The sequence below is a fragment of the Myiozetetes cayanensis genome, unplaced genomic scaffold (genome assembly GCF_022539395.1).
Source record: "Myiozetetes cayanensis isolate MyiCay16 unplaced genomic scaffold, myiCay2020 scf1, whole genome shotgun sequence".
NCBI classification, from domain to species: domain Eukaryota; kingdom Metazoa; phylum Chordata; class Aves; order Passeriformes; family Tyrannidae; genus Myiozetetes; species Myiozetetes cayanensis.
Genome location: NW_026086604.1, coordinates 55,510,322 through 55,528,165, shown reverse-complemented (window position 1 = coordinate 55,528,165; position 17,844 = coordinate 55,510,322). Strand labels below are relative to the sequence as shown.

Genomic DNA, 17,844 nt, shown 5'->3' with positions numbered 1-17,844 from the left:
GAAAATCTGTGTAGACCTTGACTTGCAGCTTGCTGTTACATTTTTGATGTTAAATCAGCTCAGTAAGGTTATACTTCAGGTGCCACACTTAAAAATGACAGGATCTCTAGAAGGCAAAAAGCAGTGACTAAAAATGTTTTTATTTTTTTAAAAGGCTTCTTAATAATGCTGGTCACTTTGTTTTCTGACTGCTGTTATGGAGTTTTTTCTTTTGTTCTGTTTCTGTTTTTGAAAAGAATTCAAGTGTTCAGTTTGTTTGTCTGCTGAAATGAGGTTCTTTGAATCACAGACTCACTTGAGTTGGGATCTTTATCTAGATTAGGTTTCTCAGAGCCCCATCCAACCAGACCTTAAATGTTTCCAGGGTTCCGCCACCTCTCAACAACCTGCTCCAGTGTTTCATCACCCTCACTGTAAAAAATTTCTTCTTTATATCTGGTCTGAACCTATCCTCTCTTTGTTTAAAACCATTATCCCTTGTCCTGTCACAAGAGGTCCTGATAAAAAATTTGTCCCCACATTTCTTACAAGACCCCTTATAAAGTACTGGAAGGCTGCAATGAGGTCTCTTAGCCCTCTGATCATCTTTGTGGCCCTCCTAAAAGGTCCATGTCTTTCCTGCGCTGGGGACCCCAGACCTGAACACAGCACTCCAGGCAGGGTCTCACGAGAGCAGAGGGGCAGAATCACCTCCCTCAACCTGCCAGCCATGCTTCCTTTGACAAAACCCTTGGCTTTCTGGGCTATGAATATTCACTGTCAGCTCATGCCCAGCTTCTCATCCTCCAGTATCCCCAAATCCTTCTCATCAGGGCTGCTCTAAATCTGTTCATCTCCCAGTCTGTACTGATATTGGGGATTGCCCCAGTCCAGGACCAGGACCTTGTACTTGTCCATGTTGAACTTCATGAGGTTCACGTGGGTCCACTTTTCAAGGACAGATTTCTCATTTCTCATTGATTTTTTTTGTTCAGGTTTGTTTATGTATAAAGTTTGGGTTGTGTTTAAGAACAGGTAAATCCTTTTATGTACTGCTTGTTTTTTTGTGTGGTTTTTGTTTGTTTGTTTTGTTTTGTTTTCTTTGTTTTTTTTGAGAGTTTTTTTGGGCATTTTGTGTGTGTGTGAGGGGGGGTTTGTATGTGTCTTGATTTTATTTTATATGGATATTTTGTCACTCCCTTAGTTTTTTGTAATGATAGTCCATGGAATAAAGAGCATGAACGTCCTAGAGGTATGGCTGTAGTATATGTTGAGAATGACAATGTCATATTCATCAGATCATTTTAGGTATTCAGTAGTCATGGCTCACAAAATAAAAATCACTTTTGTATTTTGTTATAATACTTCATTGTAATTTTTATTTTCTATAATGGATATCATCTACACTTAGTGTGCTCATAGCACAATTCAGTAATGTACAAATATGGTGAAGCTAGTCTTTCAGAAGGTAAACCCCCTATCTCCACTGAATGACACTTGTCTGTTTTTGTGAGGTTTTTTATCTGCCTGTTACAGGTTTTCCTTATTTTAATGTAAGGCCAAACAACATATACAATTTTTCTAATTTATTTTCACTATTATTTAAAACAGGAACAAAATTATTTTCTATTTCTTAGTCCTGTGTAGTAACAGGAATTTTCAGTTTTTCAATCTAAACGATTCTTTCTTCCAGGTCTGTAAAGTTTAGCTTTCAGAACTAGTCATCCAGAGTGCATGGAGAAAGCCTTTCACTGCATGACAACTTCAGGCAGCTTATAAAACAAGATGTAGTACTGGAGATTGTCTTGAATTTTTAAACTAACTGACTTTATTTTTACTGAAGGACTGTTTAGGTATTCATAATATTGCGAAGCCTGTGTCTTCAGTCTGCCATGGAGTACATTTTCTTCTACATCCCAAAGTGTTATATGAAATCTGTACATTTGGCCTTCAGGAAGATAAGAGTGAGGTACTGTGTTTAGTATCTGTATTTGTAAGTTGATGTGCACACAATGGCGGTGTTGATATTCTCCACAGTGGTCTGAGGCTTACTTGAAGTTTTGATTAAAGATGTTTTTTTGTATATAGAAAAGCTATACAAATAGTGAAATCATAGTAAATGGAAAGGTTTGGTTTTTTTTTTGTTATGAATTCAGAGACAAGATAATGTAGGTATAGGATGCTATTAGCTATAATAGAGACCAATGAAAATGAAATAAGATATGAGTTTTTTTCATCTTTTCCTGTAATATATTCGGCCCTAATAAAATGAGCATATGGTGAAATAGTATGTATGCTGCTTTACACTTATGGGAGACACAAACTTTGAAGTCTCAAGTCTCTGTAAAAGTGGGGTGACCTCTGAAATGGTTGAGGAACAAAAAGACGCTTTATATCTGCAATGTCTTTACTATAAACTTGTATTTCATTACTACAAACACATCTGTGTTTGAATATAATTACCTGAGTATTATAAAAGTGTTTTATAATATTACAGAATAGGACCAAATTTCCACTGGGTTTGTTTATATGCATGACAGCTTAACATGTGTTCACGATTTCTTAGCTCACATATAGAACTAAGTAGATAGTTGTGAGAGGAAGAAAAAATTACCTAGGTTCTTTGGAACTCTTTTATAGCTGATCTGTAATGTCCCTACAGTCAGAGGGAAAGAACATTGACTAACAAACTATGTATTTTCAACTTCTCTCCCAGAATGATATTTTTTTTAAACACAACACTGTGCACAATTCCGTTTAGAAGTGATGTTTTTAGATCTGAGCATTTTAAAAGGAGAAGTAAAATATTTTTAATAATGCAGTACATTTTTATAGTTTGTATGTAATTTATCTTTTGCAAGGAAATAATTTATTTTGACTACTCCATTGGATACCATATGGAAAAGAGTGACTGTTTTCTCTTAGTGGTTGGTCAAGCATAAGAAATAGATTTCAATTGATATGACTGGGAATAAAATACCCCAGAAAGGCAGGATTGGGAAATAAAAGAAACAGAATTTCTTTTACCTGCGGGATAGAGGGACCAATAGGTGTATAATTTTAAGTAATGATTTGATTTATTTCAGAAAAGACAAACCAGAGTTCTATGGGGAAGATGACTGGGTGATATTTAGGCAGAACTATTTTGTGTGTTTCCTCTGAGAGGCACTTCTAACAACTTAATGTTGTAGTGTGTGATGTGTAATGTTGTAATGTGTAACTGGCAATTTAAAAGTAGCATTCTGCAGTAACAATATTTAGTCTTTGAGAATTTTTGTATAACATTCCCAATTTACAGCATTAACGAACTGACTTAGACACATTGAAGGTTGCATTAGTGTTTGTATTTTTGTGTTATTGAGCAGGTGAACTCAACAGCCAAGGCCATTCTGATACATTTGTTGCAAGGGCGGTTAATAATGGCAGCATTGACTTGGAGCAAGTTTATTGAGGCACTCTGTCCTGTCATTCCTGTTTTACAGGTACTTCTAAGCGCTTTAATCTGAATTTGATGTACGAAATCATGTAGATCATGTTAAATAACAGATAGAAGTAGGAGATGGAAAATAGATTAACAGTAGTATACCTACAGACTTGCTTTATCAGATGTCAAAGGGAGAAGTGTTTTATTGGGGTCCTTATATCAGTCAAAGTTAGTACATTCAATTTGTAGACAAATTTTAGCCTGGTATGAAATGTAGTATGAAATTTGAATTCTATAGTATGAAATTTGAAATGTTTTAGTACAAATGAGCAAGCACTGACTGCAGCTTAACAGGTTTGAAGGTATGAGTGGATAATCCAAGTACAGATTAAAACATTCATGCTTTTTTAAATGAGTTAATAATTATTAGAATGATTGATATTCCAGATTAAATAAGTGGAGATTTAATATAAACTGTAGGCTAAACATGAGAAATTTTTGTGAGTAGAATTTCCCTCTATTCTATAGCCTATTGTGGCTATGTACAATAGATATTTGAGTAGAGCATACCAGATGCCTTTGTTTATCCAATGCATAAAAAATGCGTTGTATGTTACTCTAATTTTAAAAGGTTTGCAGTATCATTGCTTGACATAACTGGTTGTGGTTTGTCTTTTTGTCTGTGAAAATGCTTTGACAAAGACCTGTAGGTAGATAGAATTTAGTGTTGTAAAGTAACTTTCTTGTAGGGACTGAATTCTGTTTATTGAAATGGAAACTGGTCTTACAGAGCAGCATCATGTTAATATACTGAAGGGTAAAACTTCAGGTCAAAGTACCTCTGGGCCACATTGAGAAATCTTTATTTTTATTTGTGGACAGGATCATTTATTAATTTTTAAAACTGTTTGCATTGAGGAATATTAATCTGCAGAATTTGAATACTTTCTAAAAATTTTTTTCTGGGTGTTGTTTCTTCCCCACCCTCCCTTAACCTCTAAAAAGGGAATTACCTTGTCTAATTTGCTAAGTTAGTAAGTGGATTTTTTTTTAATTTTGGAAATTTTTGTTTGTCATTTTCCTTAGGGTTATGCTGACACAAAAGATACTTTGGGTAACTGCATCCTCTCCTTAAGTGAAACAACCTCTGACAAAGGAGAGGGTACTCTCCCTAGAACTACTAGACTACAGGCTGCTCTGCGCCTTCTCTTCTCAAAAAAGCAGTTGTAAGTAATGCTCTGTAGCATTTCAGCATGTCTTCTAATGTTGATGACATTGAAAAAACAACTGATTGTTATGTATGGGTTGATTTGAAAGGTTTATTAATATTGAGTTGGGTGATTACTTTCCCTCCCCCCCATTAATTTTATAAACTGGATTCATTTCTAACTATACAACCAAAGTTCTCCAGTATGAAGGCTTTATATATTTATTTTAATTATTTACTCATTTAGGGTTCGTTCTGTAGCACCTAAACATTTAGCATTCCATCTTTTGAATGAAGAAGGGGCAAACCTGAAACGCCCACGTCTGGATGGTAATGTGCTTTCCAGCATTTCAAACTTATTTGTTATAGAAAGAGCTATTGAGCTAAAATTGGATGATAAAAAGGATTCAATAATTAAGGTGAGTAAACTCTGTCTAAATTTTGTGTCATTGGTGAGCTCTTCTACCTACGCAGTCACCGAACTTTCAGAAGTTTACAATATTTTGTACAAATCGGCTTGCTTCATAAAAAGAAATCTCTTATGTTCTTTCTGTGTGAATTTTAACAGTACTTTTTATGCTACCTGATGCAACAATCAGAAAAAAAATACTTCCTTTTTTTCTTCTCTTCAGAGAAGACTTGAGTGCCAAGAACACAGACCTGCTTTGTTTATAATAATTTCCTTGTGCACGGATAGAGTCTGATTTTTTTTTTCTCACATAGAGGGTTTTTTCCCCACAAAATCTATATTTTTACAGAAACAGGCACAAATAATTTTTGATATGTTATACTCTAAAACAGATCAGAAACTTAGGTCTGTGTTTTCTTAATATTGCTGCTTTTGCAAAGTGAAAAACAAATCATGAGTATTTGACCTATGGGAAAACTTAGATTTCTCTTTTGTTTTTCTATTTTTGCCATCTCCCCTCCTTTATCCTTCCTTACTTACCCTTAACGCTTTCAGATTAACAATGTAATAAACAAGTGCTAAGATGCTTGTCCTGTGAAAAAAATTATTCTGACAACTCATTGTACAGTTGATTTATACTCTTACCCTACATCCTGACCATCCATTTCTCTAACCCTATTGCCAGTAAAAGTCAGTCTCCTTCAGACTTGGAAGCATGTCTAGTATTTCTGTGTAGTGTTGAGGTTTTTGTAGTCCTACTTAAATTAAGCGTTATTTGTTATAAATCTGTATCTGTTGTGCACTAGAAACTATTGGGCTCTTCTATTACACAGGTGTTATTACAAATTTGTTGCAAAAAGGTTATAACCTAACCCATTGCTATTATGTGCAAATACCTTCTAATAAGAAATTTAGATATTTTTGTTTTCTCCTTTCTGTTAGGAAATTTGGCTGGTTACTTTGTGTCATGATAGCATACTGGATACGAATCTAATATAGTTTTACTTTTAGGCAGAAACTGTTGAAAAACTGCATGATATCTTGACTTCTGATGCTGTTGATCTAGTTTTACGGAAGTCTGCAGCCGAGCAGCTCGCTGTCATTTTAGAAGGTAACATTTTTCAGAAAACTTGTATTCATGTGATGGTCATTGGTGAGCTTGCAGTTTTGCTACATTTGCTGTATGCTTCTGCTGAGGGTACTCTTTGTAATTTTTGTGTATATTTTTGGATCAGAATATTAGCATTGTTGTGGATGATCTTCCAATTAAAAAAAAAAAAAAAAAGGCTTTGTTGTTGTTGTTGCCCTCAAGAATAAGAGGTCTTATTTAAATAAAACAGCTCCCTTGGGTAGTGGAGGAGTAAGCTGAATTCTGTAAGCTCTGCAAGGGCTTGCTTTCTACTTTTCCTTTTTAATGTTCATCAACTTATTGATCTGTGTCAGAACTAATGAAGCTTCCAATTTTTTCCTATTGTTAACTCAGATAATCATATATTTTTATATAATATATGTTTTTGCTGGTGGTGTTTTTTAATTAGAAAAGTTAATTCTTAGGTTATGCAGGATAACTAAAAGGATTTTATACTTAGTGAAGAATGACAGGTGTTTTTTGTAGTTGTGTTGTGTTGCTCTCCTGGGGAGAAAGCTATGAATTCTGGTAAAGGAGATATGATTGAGTTAAGATGCAAATAAGCAGTCTCACATAGAGCATTATTTCACTCAGGGCAGAGTCATAACTGTGGAGTTTCAAACCTTGATGTTTGTACTCTATGTACTCAAATTGACTGAAGGATGTTTTCTTTAAGGAATTTAAATTCTAATGGCAGAACATAAGTTTTTCACCGTGAGAAGGTGAAATCTTAGATAATATTAAAATTAACATCTTTTTTTTTCAGGAAAATTATCACAAAAATGAGGAAATACCTACTTTGTCTCATAAAATGCATTTATTTATGGCTGCCAAAGTTTTCAGATGTTTCAAAAATGAAACAAAGCCTAGCATGAAATTGTAAAGGAAAAAATGCAACTTTATCAGTACAAATTTCATATGAAGGATCACTTTTTAGTTATTAAAAACAAACCAAACACAATCAACTCAAATGACATACTTTTTTGTTGTTGAATATTCACAAACCAGGTACTCTGAAGGCTGATATCACTGGAAAATACTCTCATACCATTTTCAGTTCCATATTAAATTGTTAAGCAGTTTTGAAATACAATAAGTGAAATCCTCGTTTGACTGAAATTGAGTTGCACTGGGAATTACTGTAATTCTTGAACATAAAATATTTACAGGAAATTATGTAAGATATTTAAGAATCTAGTGTTCAAAAGACTACTATAGCCAGATAACAAGACTTTGAGGAGGCCTGCCTGTAGAGATCTGTACTACTGCTTATTGACAATTTTGGAAACTTACTCTCAATAGGAAGACTTTGTGATCTTACAAAAAGAAGTTCAATATTAAATTGGTGTAGAACCAGTCATCCTTACTCTCTTGTTTTTCCTACAGATACCAAGATGCATGAAATTGTGAAAAAGTTGGGTATGATAGAAAAGATACTGGCTTACCTTAGTGAGTGTGTACATGTGGATGGCAAGGTAAAACTATTGTTGCAGGTTCTTCTGCAGGTGTTGTGCAGCATGACAGTAGTAGATTTTGCCTTTTTCTGCACTTGTAACACTAGCTTTTGTGCATTAATACTGCATTGAATAAAAATACTTAGTAACAATTGTAATTGCAGTGCATATTTTATTCTATTTCTGATAATGCTAAGATTCTCTTAATGAGAGAAGACTGATTTGCCTACCTGTGAGAAGAGTTAGCCAGAGAACTGTGTATGGTGTGGTTCTGGAGTGTACCAGAACTTCCCTGAAGCTTTCTCAGACTACGGACCGAAAGAAGTTTAATGACCTTAAAAAAACAAAGTGTTATGTTAGATATCATAATCTCTGAACTTAAATTCTGAAGCAAATTATAATTAAAAATGACATGTTATTATAAATGTGTCATATTGAGTTTCAGGTATAAGTAATATTCTGACCGATAGCAGATCACCTCAGCAGAGAGGGTCTCAAAAGATAAGACCCTATTTAGAGCTGAGTGTGTATTTGTTGTAGATGATGGAGCTTTCCATTGTTATGTCTAATCTAATGCTTCATTTTTCTCTGGAATTCATTCTTTGAAATCATTTTATGCAAGCACACTTGAGCTGTAAGGTGCTCAGTGTAACTTTGGTGAATAAACCTTTTGCATATTTCTTGGCTTGCTTGCACAGTGTTGTTATCACAGTCCAGCAGTCCAAACCTTGAGTTCTTTTAAGAATTTTCTGGTCAAACTAGTAAAAATTGCATTCTTCTTCAGAAATGTTTGGTTTTTTTCCTAGATGATCAGTGACTAAGATTATTTTTTCCCTGTAGCGTTAAGGAATGTCTTGTCCAGTTTATGAAAGCTTGTATACAAGTACTGTTGTAAACCACTCAAACACAGTTGAAAAAAAAATGAAATATTGGATTCCTCTGTTTTTTTGTGGTTTTTTTAATGTCTTTTTTTAGTATCTTACCTTCTTTAAAGAGATGAAGATTAATACACCTATTGTTTTGGTTTGGGTAGTGAGTAGATATTGCTTAATACTACAAAAGTATAGGTATGGGAAATTTATTGCCCTAAGCAGATCATTCATAGCCAAGTAAAAGTCTAGGATGAGCTTATTGTTGGCCCTTTATAAACTTTAATTTAGTCCAGGAAGGACCCAACCAACACCTCTCCACGGCCTGTGATGTTAGAACACTATCCTGAGGGAATCTACTCCAGATTATGGTTCTCCTCTCCAATGAATTTTTTCTCATTTCATCCTAAAATCAATAGCAAAGAACAACAAAAAAAATCTTATGTGTTCCTGGAGAAGTGGCTACTGAGAAAAGGACAAAAGAAGTAGTAGACAGAAAAAGCACCATTTAAAATAAGGCTTTATATATAGCTGTGCAAAAGACTTTCTATACTAAATAAGTAGGGCTTTTGTGCACTGAGTATTAAACTAAACTGTATTTTTTGATGAAGTTAAAAAACCAAATTTTAAAGGCACAAACTCATGGGCAAAGTAATGATACTTCAAAAGAAATACTGTCTTCTCATTCTTAGGAGCTGGGACTTTGGTCATATTTTTGGTCGTTCACTGAGACTTTTAACTGTTAGCAAACTGCTTTCCATTCTTAGGTCTTGTGATCTGAGAGGCTGGGACGAGAAAATGAATGTGATATAATAAATTATTAGCATTAAATAGACTTACATGGTTGTAAATATTTAGGGTTTTTAAAAACCCTTCAGCTCACATATATCCTTCTTAAAAATATATAATTTGAAAGCAGATGTTATAACTGTGTTATGAAGCCAGAGACCAATAAAATGACCATCAATTAATAATAAAATAAAACCAAACGTGAATAATTTTTCTTTAATGAATATACAGTTGTCATCTGGATGAAATGTGCTTGTCTAAGGGACTTCTAGGCTCCTCTGTTGTAAATGACGGAATATATTGGTTAATGTCATGATAGTTTGTATTAAGCACTTCGTAGTAGATTATACTAAAAGTTACCTCTACTTAATTTTTTCTCTGTTCCTGCAGCTTATGGAATCCATAGTGTTACCATGTCTCATGCTCTTACGCAAACTTGTGTGTGCTGATCCAGTTCTTCGCCTGTCCCTAGCACAGCAATCATCTGTACTGCTTCTGCTATTCAGAGGTAAGGGTTGTATTTTGACTGTAGTACCTGTGTGGAAAGGTGGTTAGATGTTTAACCAAACACCTTCTTAAGAACTTTGGGTCACTTCAGAGTCTGATATTTAGAAGAAAAATCACTGTGTGCTAGCGATATCTATGTTGAGTTGTCTGCTCAAGATGTTGGCAAAAAATGTGGAACACAACTACTTTTAACTAGTGTCCTATGTATTATTGTTAACATTTTCCTAACACATTTTTAATTGTCTTTATTTTATTCAGTTTCCCTGATACTGCAAAGTGATCACGCTGTTTTAACTGAAACTACAGTATTACTTTGTCTTCTGTTGTTTGATGAAGTAGCAAGAACAGAAACATGGTATGAAAACCAGTTACTTAGTAGCATATTCTCTATTCAAATTTTTAGGTTTTAATTGAAATTAGTTTTATATATCTCCAAACAAGTTATGCCCCAAACTTTTATAAATCCAAAATCACATATTTGTAGTCCAAACAAAATTGTTTCAGCACTTGGGTTACATACTGTGTAGGTCTATATGGCATATTTTTGCACTATGAATACCTCAGTGTTAATTTGAAGTTAACTTTATTTTTCAAAAAACCCTTACTGGTCTGTAGTTCATCTTTTCCATAAATAGAAACTACATGAATCAAATAGCTATCTGTAATTATGGCTTTTTTTTAACTCAGCTTAATTAGAATTCTTCTGTCTACTTTGGCTTTTAAGTGTGGCACTTGTCTTTAAAAATGTCAACTTATATTTTATTCTTTAAAATTTGCATATACATGAGAGAAACGTTTTTAGAATTCACACACATGAAATATACTGAAAAGAATTATACTGAATATACTGAAAAGAAATATACTGAAAAGAATTATAATGCATATTTGTTTCTAATAAAAAAAGGAAACAAGCATGCGGGATTTTAATATACAGTAAACCCGCAACAAGTATTCCATATGTGTGTGATCTAAGAACTATGTTAATATTGCAAAATCATGAAGAAACATTGTTTATTAATACAAAGTATTCGTCAACGGGTGATTAAAGGTCTATCTGAAGGGAAAAATACATCTATATCCAAATAATAAGGAAATGACGCATGTAGCATTAGGAGAAAATCAAATCTGAAAAGCGAGCGTAATAATTATGACCTAATCTCTTGCAGGGCTGATGGCATAACCAGTAATGATACTGGCGTACCTGCCTTCAGCTTACCTGTTGCTGTTGTTAGAAGGTACGTGTGGTTGGTGCTTTTTAGGTTGGGTGGTTTTTTTGTTGGTTGTTTGGTTTTGTTTATTTTACAGTTTACTTTGCTGCTTTTCATTTGGTGTCCTTCCTGAAGTATAGAGGTGGGAGAAGGAAGGGAAAACTTGGATTTAACATCAAAAGTTGTCAGCATTTTTAAATATGAAGCTTTTTCTCCAAGTTTTTTTTTTCTGAAAAAGGAATTTCAAAAACTTTATTTGTAAGCTTAAAATCTAGCTCTACTAGAAGATTTAAAAACAAGCAAACAAAACCCTCATGGACCACTTTTAAAAGTTATTATTGCTGTGTGTGTTTTTTTAGGTATCATCTCCCAGTCAGGATCACTGCTCATCATGCAGTTAGCCCTAATGCTGTTGTGGTGCCACTGTCTTCTGAGAGCTTGGCTATGAAACCTGTGTCAGATATGCTTAAAATGGCTTGGAATCTGTCCTGGTACCATGGGATTGAAAACCTATTGCAACTGATAGATTATGAAAAGGAAGCAGAAACGTAAGCCATTTTATCTTTCATTTTAAATCCCAATATATTTCAATTAAATTAGCGTTCCATCAAGTTTAAATAGGTTTTTAACTTTAAACAGCACTTCAAGTTGTTACTGGTTTGAGAACACTGTCCTTTTAAACATCACATCCCCAGAGGATGAAGATATGTTGTCACAGCTAATGTTTTGCCTAAATTGCATTTATTCACGAAGCCTAGAACATTTATTGATGGTTAGGCTAATATCAAACAATTTGAAATGGGCTCTGTGGCTGTTGTTCCTTGTAGGTATTGTGGTTTTTTAGGAAGCCACCTGTCTTCCCCCACTATATAGTCCACAACTATAAAGTTGCATGACTTTTTCTTTCCTTGACGATTTAAATTTCAAAGAATTATTCTTTTTCGTGGCAATACTAAGAATTAGGGTAGGTAATGAAGAAAATTCTCTTCTGCTTTCTTTGGTTAGCTCTTGATTGAGCATGGTTTCTCTCTTTGAGACTATTTTGTATACTGAAGTCAATGTCTCAGTAGATTACTGATTTAGTAGAACTGAAATTCTTGTATCTATAGCTCTGTCCATCTCCACTTTTTTTAGGTTTTACTTGTGTCCTTTAAAGAGTCCTACAGGTTTTATTAGTAAAAAACTGCCATTGGAAACTGCAGGTATTGATTTGATAAATCATTTTAAGTACCTTCTGGCCAAAACAAAGCAATTTCTTAAAAGGAAAACAGGAAAATAGGATAGAACAACTGACTGACGTATGCAATAACATGGAGAAAAATTTTGTTACAAATAATGGAAATAGCACCTTTTGGGTAACTTTTTGAAAGGTGCCAGTTTTCAAAACAACCGAAACACCCCATGATTTAAATGTGTTGACGTTTTTGTCGTTGGGGGTTTTTTTTGAAGAAAGAATTGGTTAACAAAAATAAATTTTTAAGGCAATTTCTGTTTTGTCTTCTCATTTAAACAGGAAAGGGAAGAAGTCAACATTCTGTGAAACAGTTTGTAAAGTTAGTGACTTTTAATAATTTTTCTTTATGCCTTTTCAGATTTTTAGACTCGCTAAAACTATCCTCAGAAGATATTCTTATACTGAAAATATCTCACACAAACTATGGACTGCAAGATTGTCTTAATTCAATCATTCAGGCAGCATCCCACAGGGATGTTAGGACTGCTGTTACTAGGCTTAGTTTCTATGTTCTGAATGACAGACTTGCTTTAAAATGCAGTTCTGGGTCTTGTGGAACGACTTTAAAGAGCTTTGTTTGGCAAAAAGCAATAAACAGGTAAGCATATTGACTACAAAATATCCATTAAAGATTGTCATGCTAAAATGGTAAAATTCCAATTTTTGTATTTTAAATTTCTGGAATTGATATATATACGCTGGGGTTCACCAAGCTGGAAAGCAGCTTTGCAGAAAAGGACCTGGAAGTCCTTGTGGACACCAGGCTGAACATGAGCCAGCAATGTGCCCTTGCAGCAAAGAAGGCAAGTGGTATCCTGGGCTCCTTTAGGAAGGGTGTCAGCAGCAGGTTGAGGCAGGTGATCCTTCCCCTCTATTCAGTACTGGTGAGGCTACATCTGGAGTGCTCTGTCCAGTCTTGGACTCCCCAGTATAATAGGGTCATATGGATAATACATAGAGGAGAGAATCCAGTGAAGAACCACAGAGATGAGGGAAGACTGGAGCATCATTCCTATGATGAAAGGATGAGAGAGCTAGGACTGATAAATCTGGAAAAGAGAAGAGTCAGAGTGAGCAGTGTGTAACAAGTACCAGATGAGAACGTAGAAAGAAGATGAGGCCAGGCTCTTTTCAGGCAATGGCCACAAGCTGAAGCACAGCGTGTTTCTGCTGAACATCAGGAAACACTTTTTCACTGTGAAGGTCACCAAGCACTGGCACAGGCTGAAAGAGAGCTTGTGGCATGTCCATCCTTGGAGTTACTCAAAAGTCACCTGGACATGGTCCTGAGCAACCAGCTGCAGGTATCCCTTCATGAGCAGGGTGGCAGGGCCAGGTGACGCCCAGTAGTCCCTCCCAATCTCAAAAATTACACGAATTTGTAATTTATGTGCACAAAACCATCAAATATTTAAAGTGTATTTAAAATAAGGATTGTTTAAAATGCATAGGTAGGCTTTGCTATATTATTAAATGCTATTATTAAATGCTGTATTTAATAGCTAATTAACTTTTTCTTTCCTGTCTGTGACCTTTTACTATATAGAATTACGTTTACTTTGTATAAAAACATTTTAAAAGATAACATAACAATTTTGTATTATACTAATACATGTATAATATTATAATAATTTAATATAGTCAATATTTATGTAAAATTATTTAGATATATTTAATACATTATATGTACAATATATTAGTATAATTCCATATGTGCTATATGTGCATATGTGTAATATACAGATTTACTCTGTGTAATTTCACACTTGCAGGTGATTTCAGTTCTATTAGCCTGAGATTTTAAACTCTTTTAATGTGCTACAACTATGAAAGTGTGTTTATTTGCATTGCAGGTTTCTGCAAGTCCTTCCAGCTTCTGTGGAGGATGAAAAGCTTTTAGTAGATGTTTTAAGGTTTTTAAATAAATTGCTTAGAGAGCAGAAATCAAGTCTGGAGTCAGACCATCTAAAGTGGATCTTGAAATCATTGCTTAAAAATGTAAGAATGGGGTTGTATACATTTATGTGATTTGATTAACTATGTAACTATACTTGCATACATATAGATTTGCATAATGATTGTGCTTAGGCACATAGCTACATATATATTATCTATTTAATTGAAAGGATAAGGTTCCATACAATTGTGTTGAACCTTCTGTTTGGCAAAAAAAGATAAATGAAATAGATAAAGATAAATCTGTCTCACATTAAGAACAAGAACTGAAAGTTAGGATGGAGGTTTCTGCTTTCAGTGTGTTTGTTCTGACTTCAGATGGCTATAATATGTCTAAGTAAAATATTTTATAAGCATAAGGAAGGTATTATATGAGTGTTATAGTTTAGTTGCTGTAGGTAAAATGCATGTGTAATATTTAAAGAAAGGAATTTTTTTTCAGTTTTTCTTGACTCCCATGCTTTATGTTTGAGATCTGTTCATTTAAGATGTGAAAAATTGGAAATTATAGAAACAAATAGAAATGAACATCATAAAGCAATGTAAAACAACATTTATTATATTTGTTGAAATATAAAAATTCAGTATTGCTGTATAAAAACAATAGTAAAATAGCTGAGACATACAAGATATAACCTGAACTAATATTGCTACTATTGTGTTTTCTATTTTTTGGGGGTCTATTTTTTATTGCAGGTTATTTCTGTAAGTAACTTTGAGTTTTCTTTCATGCTTCAAAATACACTGTATTTAATGCCAAGAAATTTTGAAATCCTTAACAGTGGATTCTGTTATGGCATTTAGTAGATTCAAGGTTCAAGTTATTAGTAACTGTAGGAATTTTTCACTGTGCTTTTTACAGAATTACTTCTTAGTAAAATAATAATGGAATTTGTGATTTATAACATGTGCAATTTGCAAGTGTTCAGCAGAAAAATATCTTTAATGCAGGTATTTTTATTTGTTTCTATTAGAAACCAAAATCCCTTTTGGACCTCCTGGTGCGACCAGAATCCCAAGTGCGGGATGAAATAGGTGAAACACAGACTGCTGTCAGGCAGCGACTGGATAAGGAACTCATTCGTCTTTTCAACATGTTATTGGTTTGTTCCATGTCAGTGGCTGACAGGTACAGTGTAAATGGGCCTGCCTGTGTAATTCTGACTGGGGATCATAACTCCTATTGCTACTGAATTTCGGTCAGAATTTGAATATAATTATGACTCAATTGTTCTGAACGGTAAAAATGTAATATACACTTCTTGAAGTGAAGATAAACATTAGGTAGTCCTTTTCACAGTAAAGTTAGGAAGTTGACTAGGAAACTGGAAAGAGTATGTGCTAGTGGTCACTTTTCAGCAACTGGATAATTAAATTAATTGCATGGAGTAGATGGGCTATTTCTTTTTCACTGCTGGAAATTTGCATGAGCAAGTGGTAACTTCATTGATTTTGTAACATACATTCATAGCAAAGTAAAGTATTGAAATATTTGAAATATGAAGAAATGTTTATATTATTTGAACTCCTTTTTGACCTATTTAGGACAGCTACTTTTTGAGCAAACACAGAAATTGTTGTATTATTTTTAAATCAAATTGCTCATAAAACTTCTCCCACACTAAACCTCTCTGTCCCAGTGTATTCTAAAAACTACTAAAATTGCAGCTTAAGGTAGTATTTGTTTATTTAAGTGCCACAAGATAACTATGAAGATACTTTCAAAATGTTACCTTCTACGTTATTCCTAGATGTCTGTTCTCTAAAAATTTTGACAACTGAAAAAGGGGCATATTGTAGAAATCCCTGCTAGTTGTATCTTACACACATGTATTTTTAATTTACTGAATTCTATATTTATTGTAGTTTGTGGGAAATATTTTAAAGCTTGGACCAGAACAAACATAAACGTAACAGGGCACTCACTTAAGAGTTGGACTCGATGATCCTGGTGGGTCCCTTCCAACTCAGAATATTCTGCAATTCTGTAACTACTGAGCTTTGCAGTACTTCTCATTGTGTCATCCATCGTCCTCAGTCTCTTGGTCTTTATTTAACATGCTCCTTAATAACGAGAGTTGTGTCTCGTTTGTCTTTTTTTTAGTTAAGCAACCCTGTTGTAATTGGATGCAATATTATGTTTTCAGAACCTGGGTGAAGATAGAAATACCAAATTTAATTCCGTGTTATTCTTTGCTTAACACAATGTTAACTAATTGATATGCTGAGCCCCACAGACTAACAGAAAGAAGAATGAGGCCTTGGCCTCTTGCAAAATGCATTGTATGAGCTGTGTGTTGAAGGTTGATCTTTTTGGGTTTTTTTACAATTAAACCAGAGAGGGCTTGGAACTTGCTGGCTGTTTCAGAACAGAGCTCGCTCTGACGCTGCTGCAGTGCTTAAGGCTAACAGATGCACCACATTTTTATGGACTCCCTTCACTGGAGAGAACATTACGAGGAATGGTTCATGTTACTGCGCTTCCAAACTGGAGCACCTATTCTGCTGAAGCTGAACCTGTCACAATTTGTAAGAAATATTTAACAGGTCTCCTTGAGGTAAGTAGCCTATGTTCTTACTTAGCTTTGGGTTTGAATGCTTGTAAAGAACTGTGTAACTAATGGCACTATACTTTTTATAATGTACTTTTAGTAAATGTCATCCACTAGGAATAGGTATGGGAAGGATGCTTTTTCCTACCAAGTAAATAGAAAAAATATGGAGACCACACTGAGTGATGTGTATCTATAGTTATGAAGGTTGATTGTAGTGTATGTGCTTTCATCACTGGTTTAAGAGGTAATTCAAAGTGACTTAAAAGCAAGATGAAAAACTAGTGGTGTTTTTAATTACTGAAATGCTTAGAGGAAAAATCCCAGATAATCTCCCACAGGCAAAATCCATGTGATGAAATGTGGGCTGGGGAAACAGTAGTCCATTAGATAAAGTGTTAACACAGAGAAAGCAGAAAAGAGCCTGCAGTTGTTGGGAAGCCAAAATTTTATTTTTGTTTTCAGTGTTCTTATTCATTTCCTAAGTCTGTGGATGTGGTAGACAACTAGTTTTTGCTCCTAAAATTATATCTTTTGAAAATTGCAGTCGTCTTAAAACTATAAGTAAAACATAGTTCTGGCTTTCTCTTTGCTTAACAGAAAGTTAACGTACATTTAAAAGTTTTCAGTTTCAAATACTAAAATCTATTTGTTGTACTGGTAGAAGCTTGAAAATCTTTAAGGTAGTTTTAATTAATTTGTAATTCTGAATCATGTGAATAGAAAACAAGTAAGTGTCTGGAAGAATAGTCTGTAGATGATAATCATGTTTCTGATGAAAAAAAGATACAGTGTTTTAGGGGTAAATCTTAACTTTCCAAGATTTCTTGAGTAAAAATAAATAAATGTTTTAGACCTATTTAATTAGATGAGCTCTGTAACTTGAAGTCTACACTAAAAATGGCACCAGGGTTATAGATGTTGTCATGCAAAAGATTATTATTGGATAAAATAATAATAAACATGGAATAAAATCAACTAGTGGTGCATGAGGTCTATGTGCAGAAGAGTTATGCAGTTTTATTTGGCCCAAATATGAAAGTAAATGTAGATTTCTTTTTTGGGAGGAGGGAAGAAAGTGGATTTAAAAGAATTTTGGTAGAATGGACACTAGAAGAAAGAACAAC

The 17,844-nt window shown here is 34.1% G+C and overlaps 1 protein-coding gene across 3 annotated transcripts in view; it reads left to right on the top strand.

Annotated features, from left to right (window-relative positions):
* The window catches only part of RTTN (rotatin), a 76,677-nt gene that overhangs the window by 18,949 nt on the left and 39,884 nt on the right, over nucleotides 1-17,844 (top strand). For all 3 annotated transcript variants that reach the window (XM_050320969.1, XM_050320978.1, XM_050320987.1), the window contains 13 exons: nucleotides 1,823-1,948; nucleotides 3,345-3,461; nucleotides 4,490-4,629; nucleotides 4,858-5,029; nucleotides 6,031-6,130; nucleotides 7,535-7,623; nucleotides 9,651-9,768; nucleotides 10,026-10,122; nucleotides 10,934-11,002; nucleotides 11,335-11,523; nucleotides 12,568-12,807; nucleotides 14,063-14,207; nucleotides 15,140-15,294. In XM_050320969.1, the coding sequence (XP_050176926.1) occupies nucleotides 1,823-1,948; nucleotides 3,345-3,461; nucleotides 4,490-4,629; nucleotides 4,858-5,029; nucleotides 6,031-6,130; nucleotides 7,535-7,623; nucleotides 9,651-9,768; nucleotides 10,026-10,122; nucleotides 10,934-11,002; nucleotides 11,335-11,523; nucleotides 12,568-12,807; nucleotides 14,063-14,207; nucleotides 15,140-15,294 (1,757 nt within the window). The remainder of the gene's footprint in view (nucleotides 1-1,822; nucleotides 1,949-3,344; nucleotides 3,462-4,489; nucleotides 4,630-4,857; nucleotides 5,030-6,030; nucleotides 6,131-7,534; nucleotides 7,624-9,650; nucleotides 9,769-10,025; nucleotides 10,123-10,933; nucleotides 11,003-11,334; nucleotides 11,524-12,567; nucleotides 12,808-14,062; nucleotides 14,208-15,139; nucleotides 15,295-17,844) is intronic.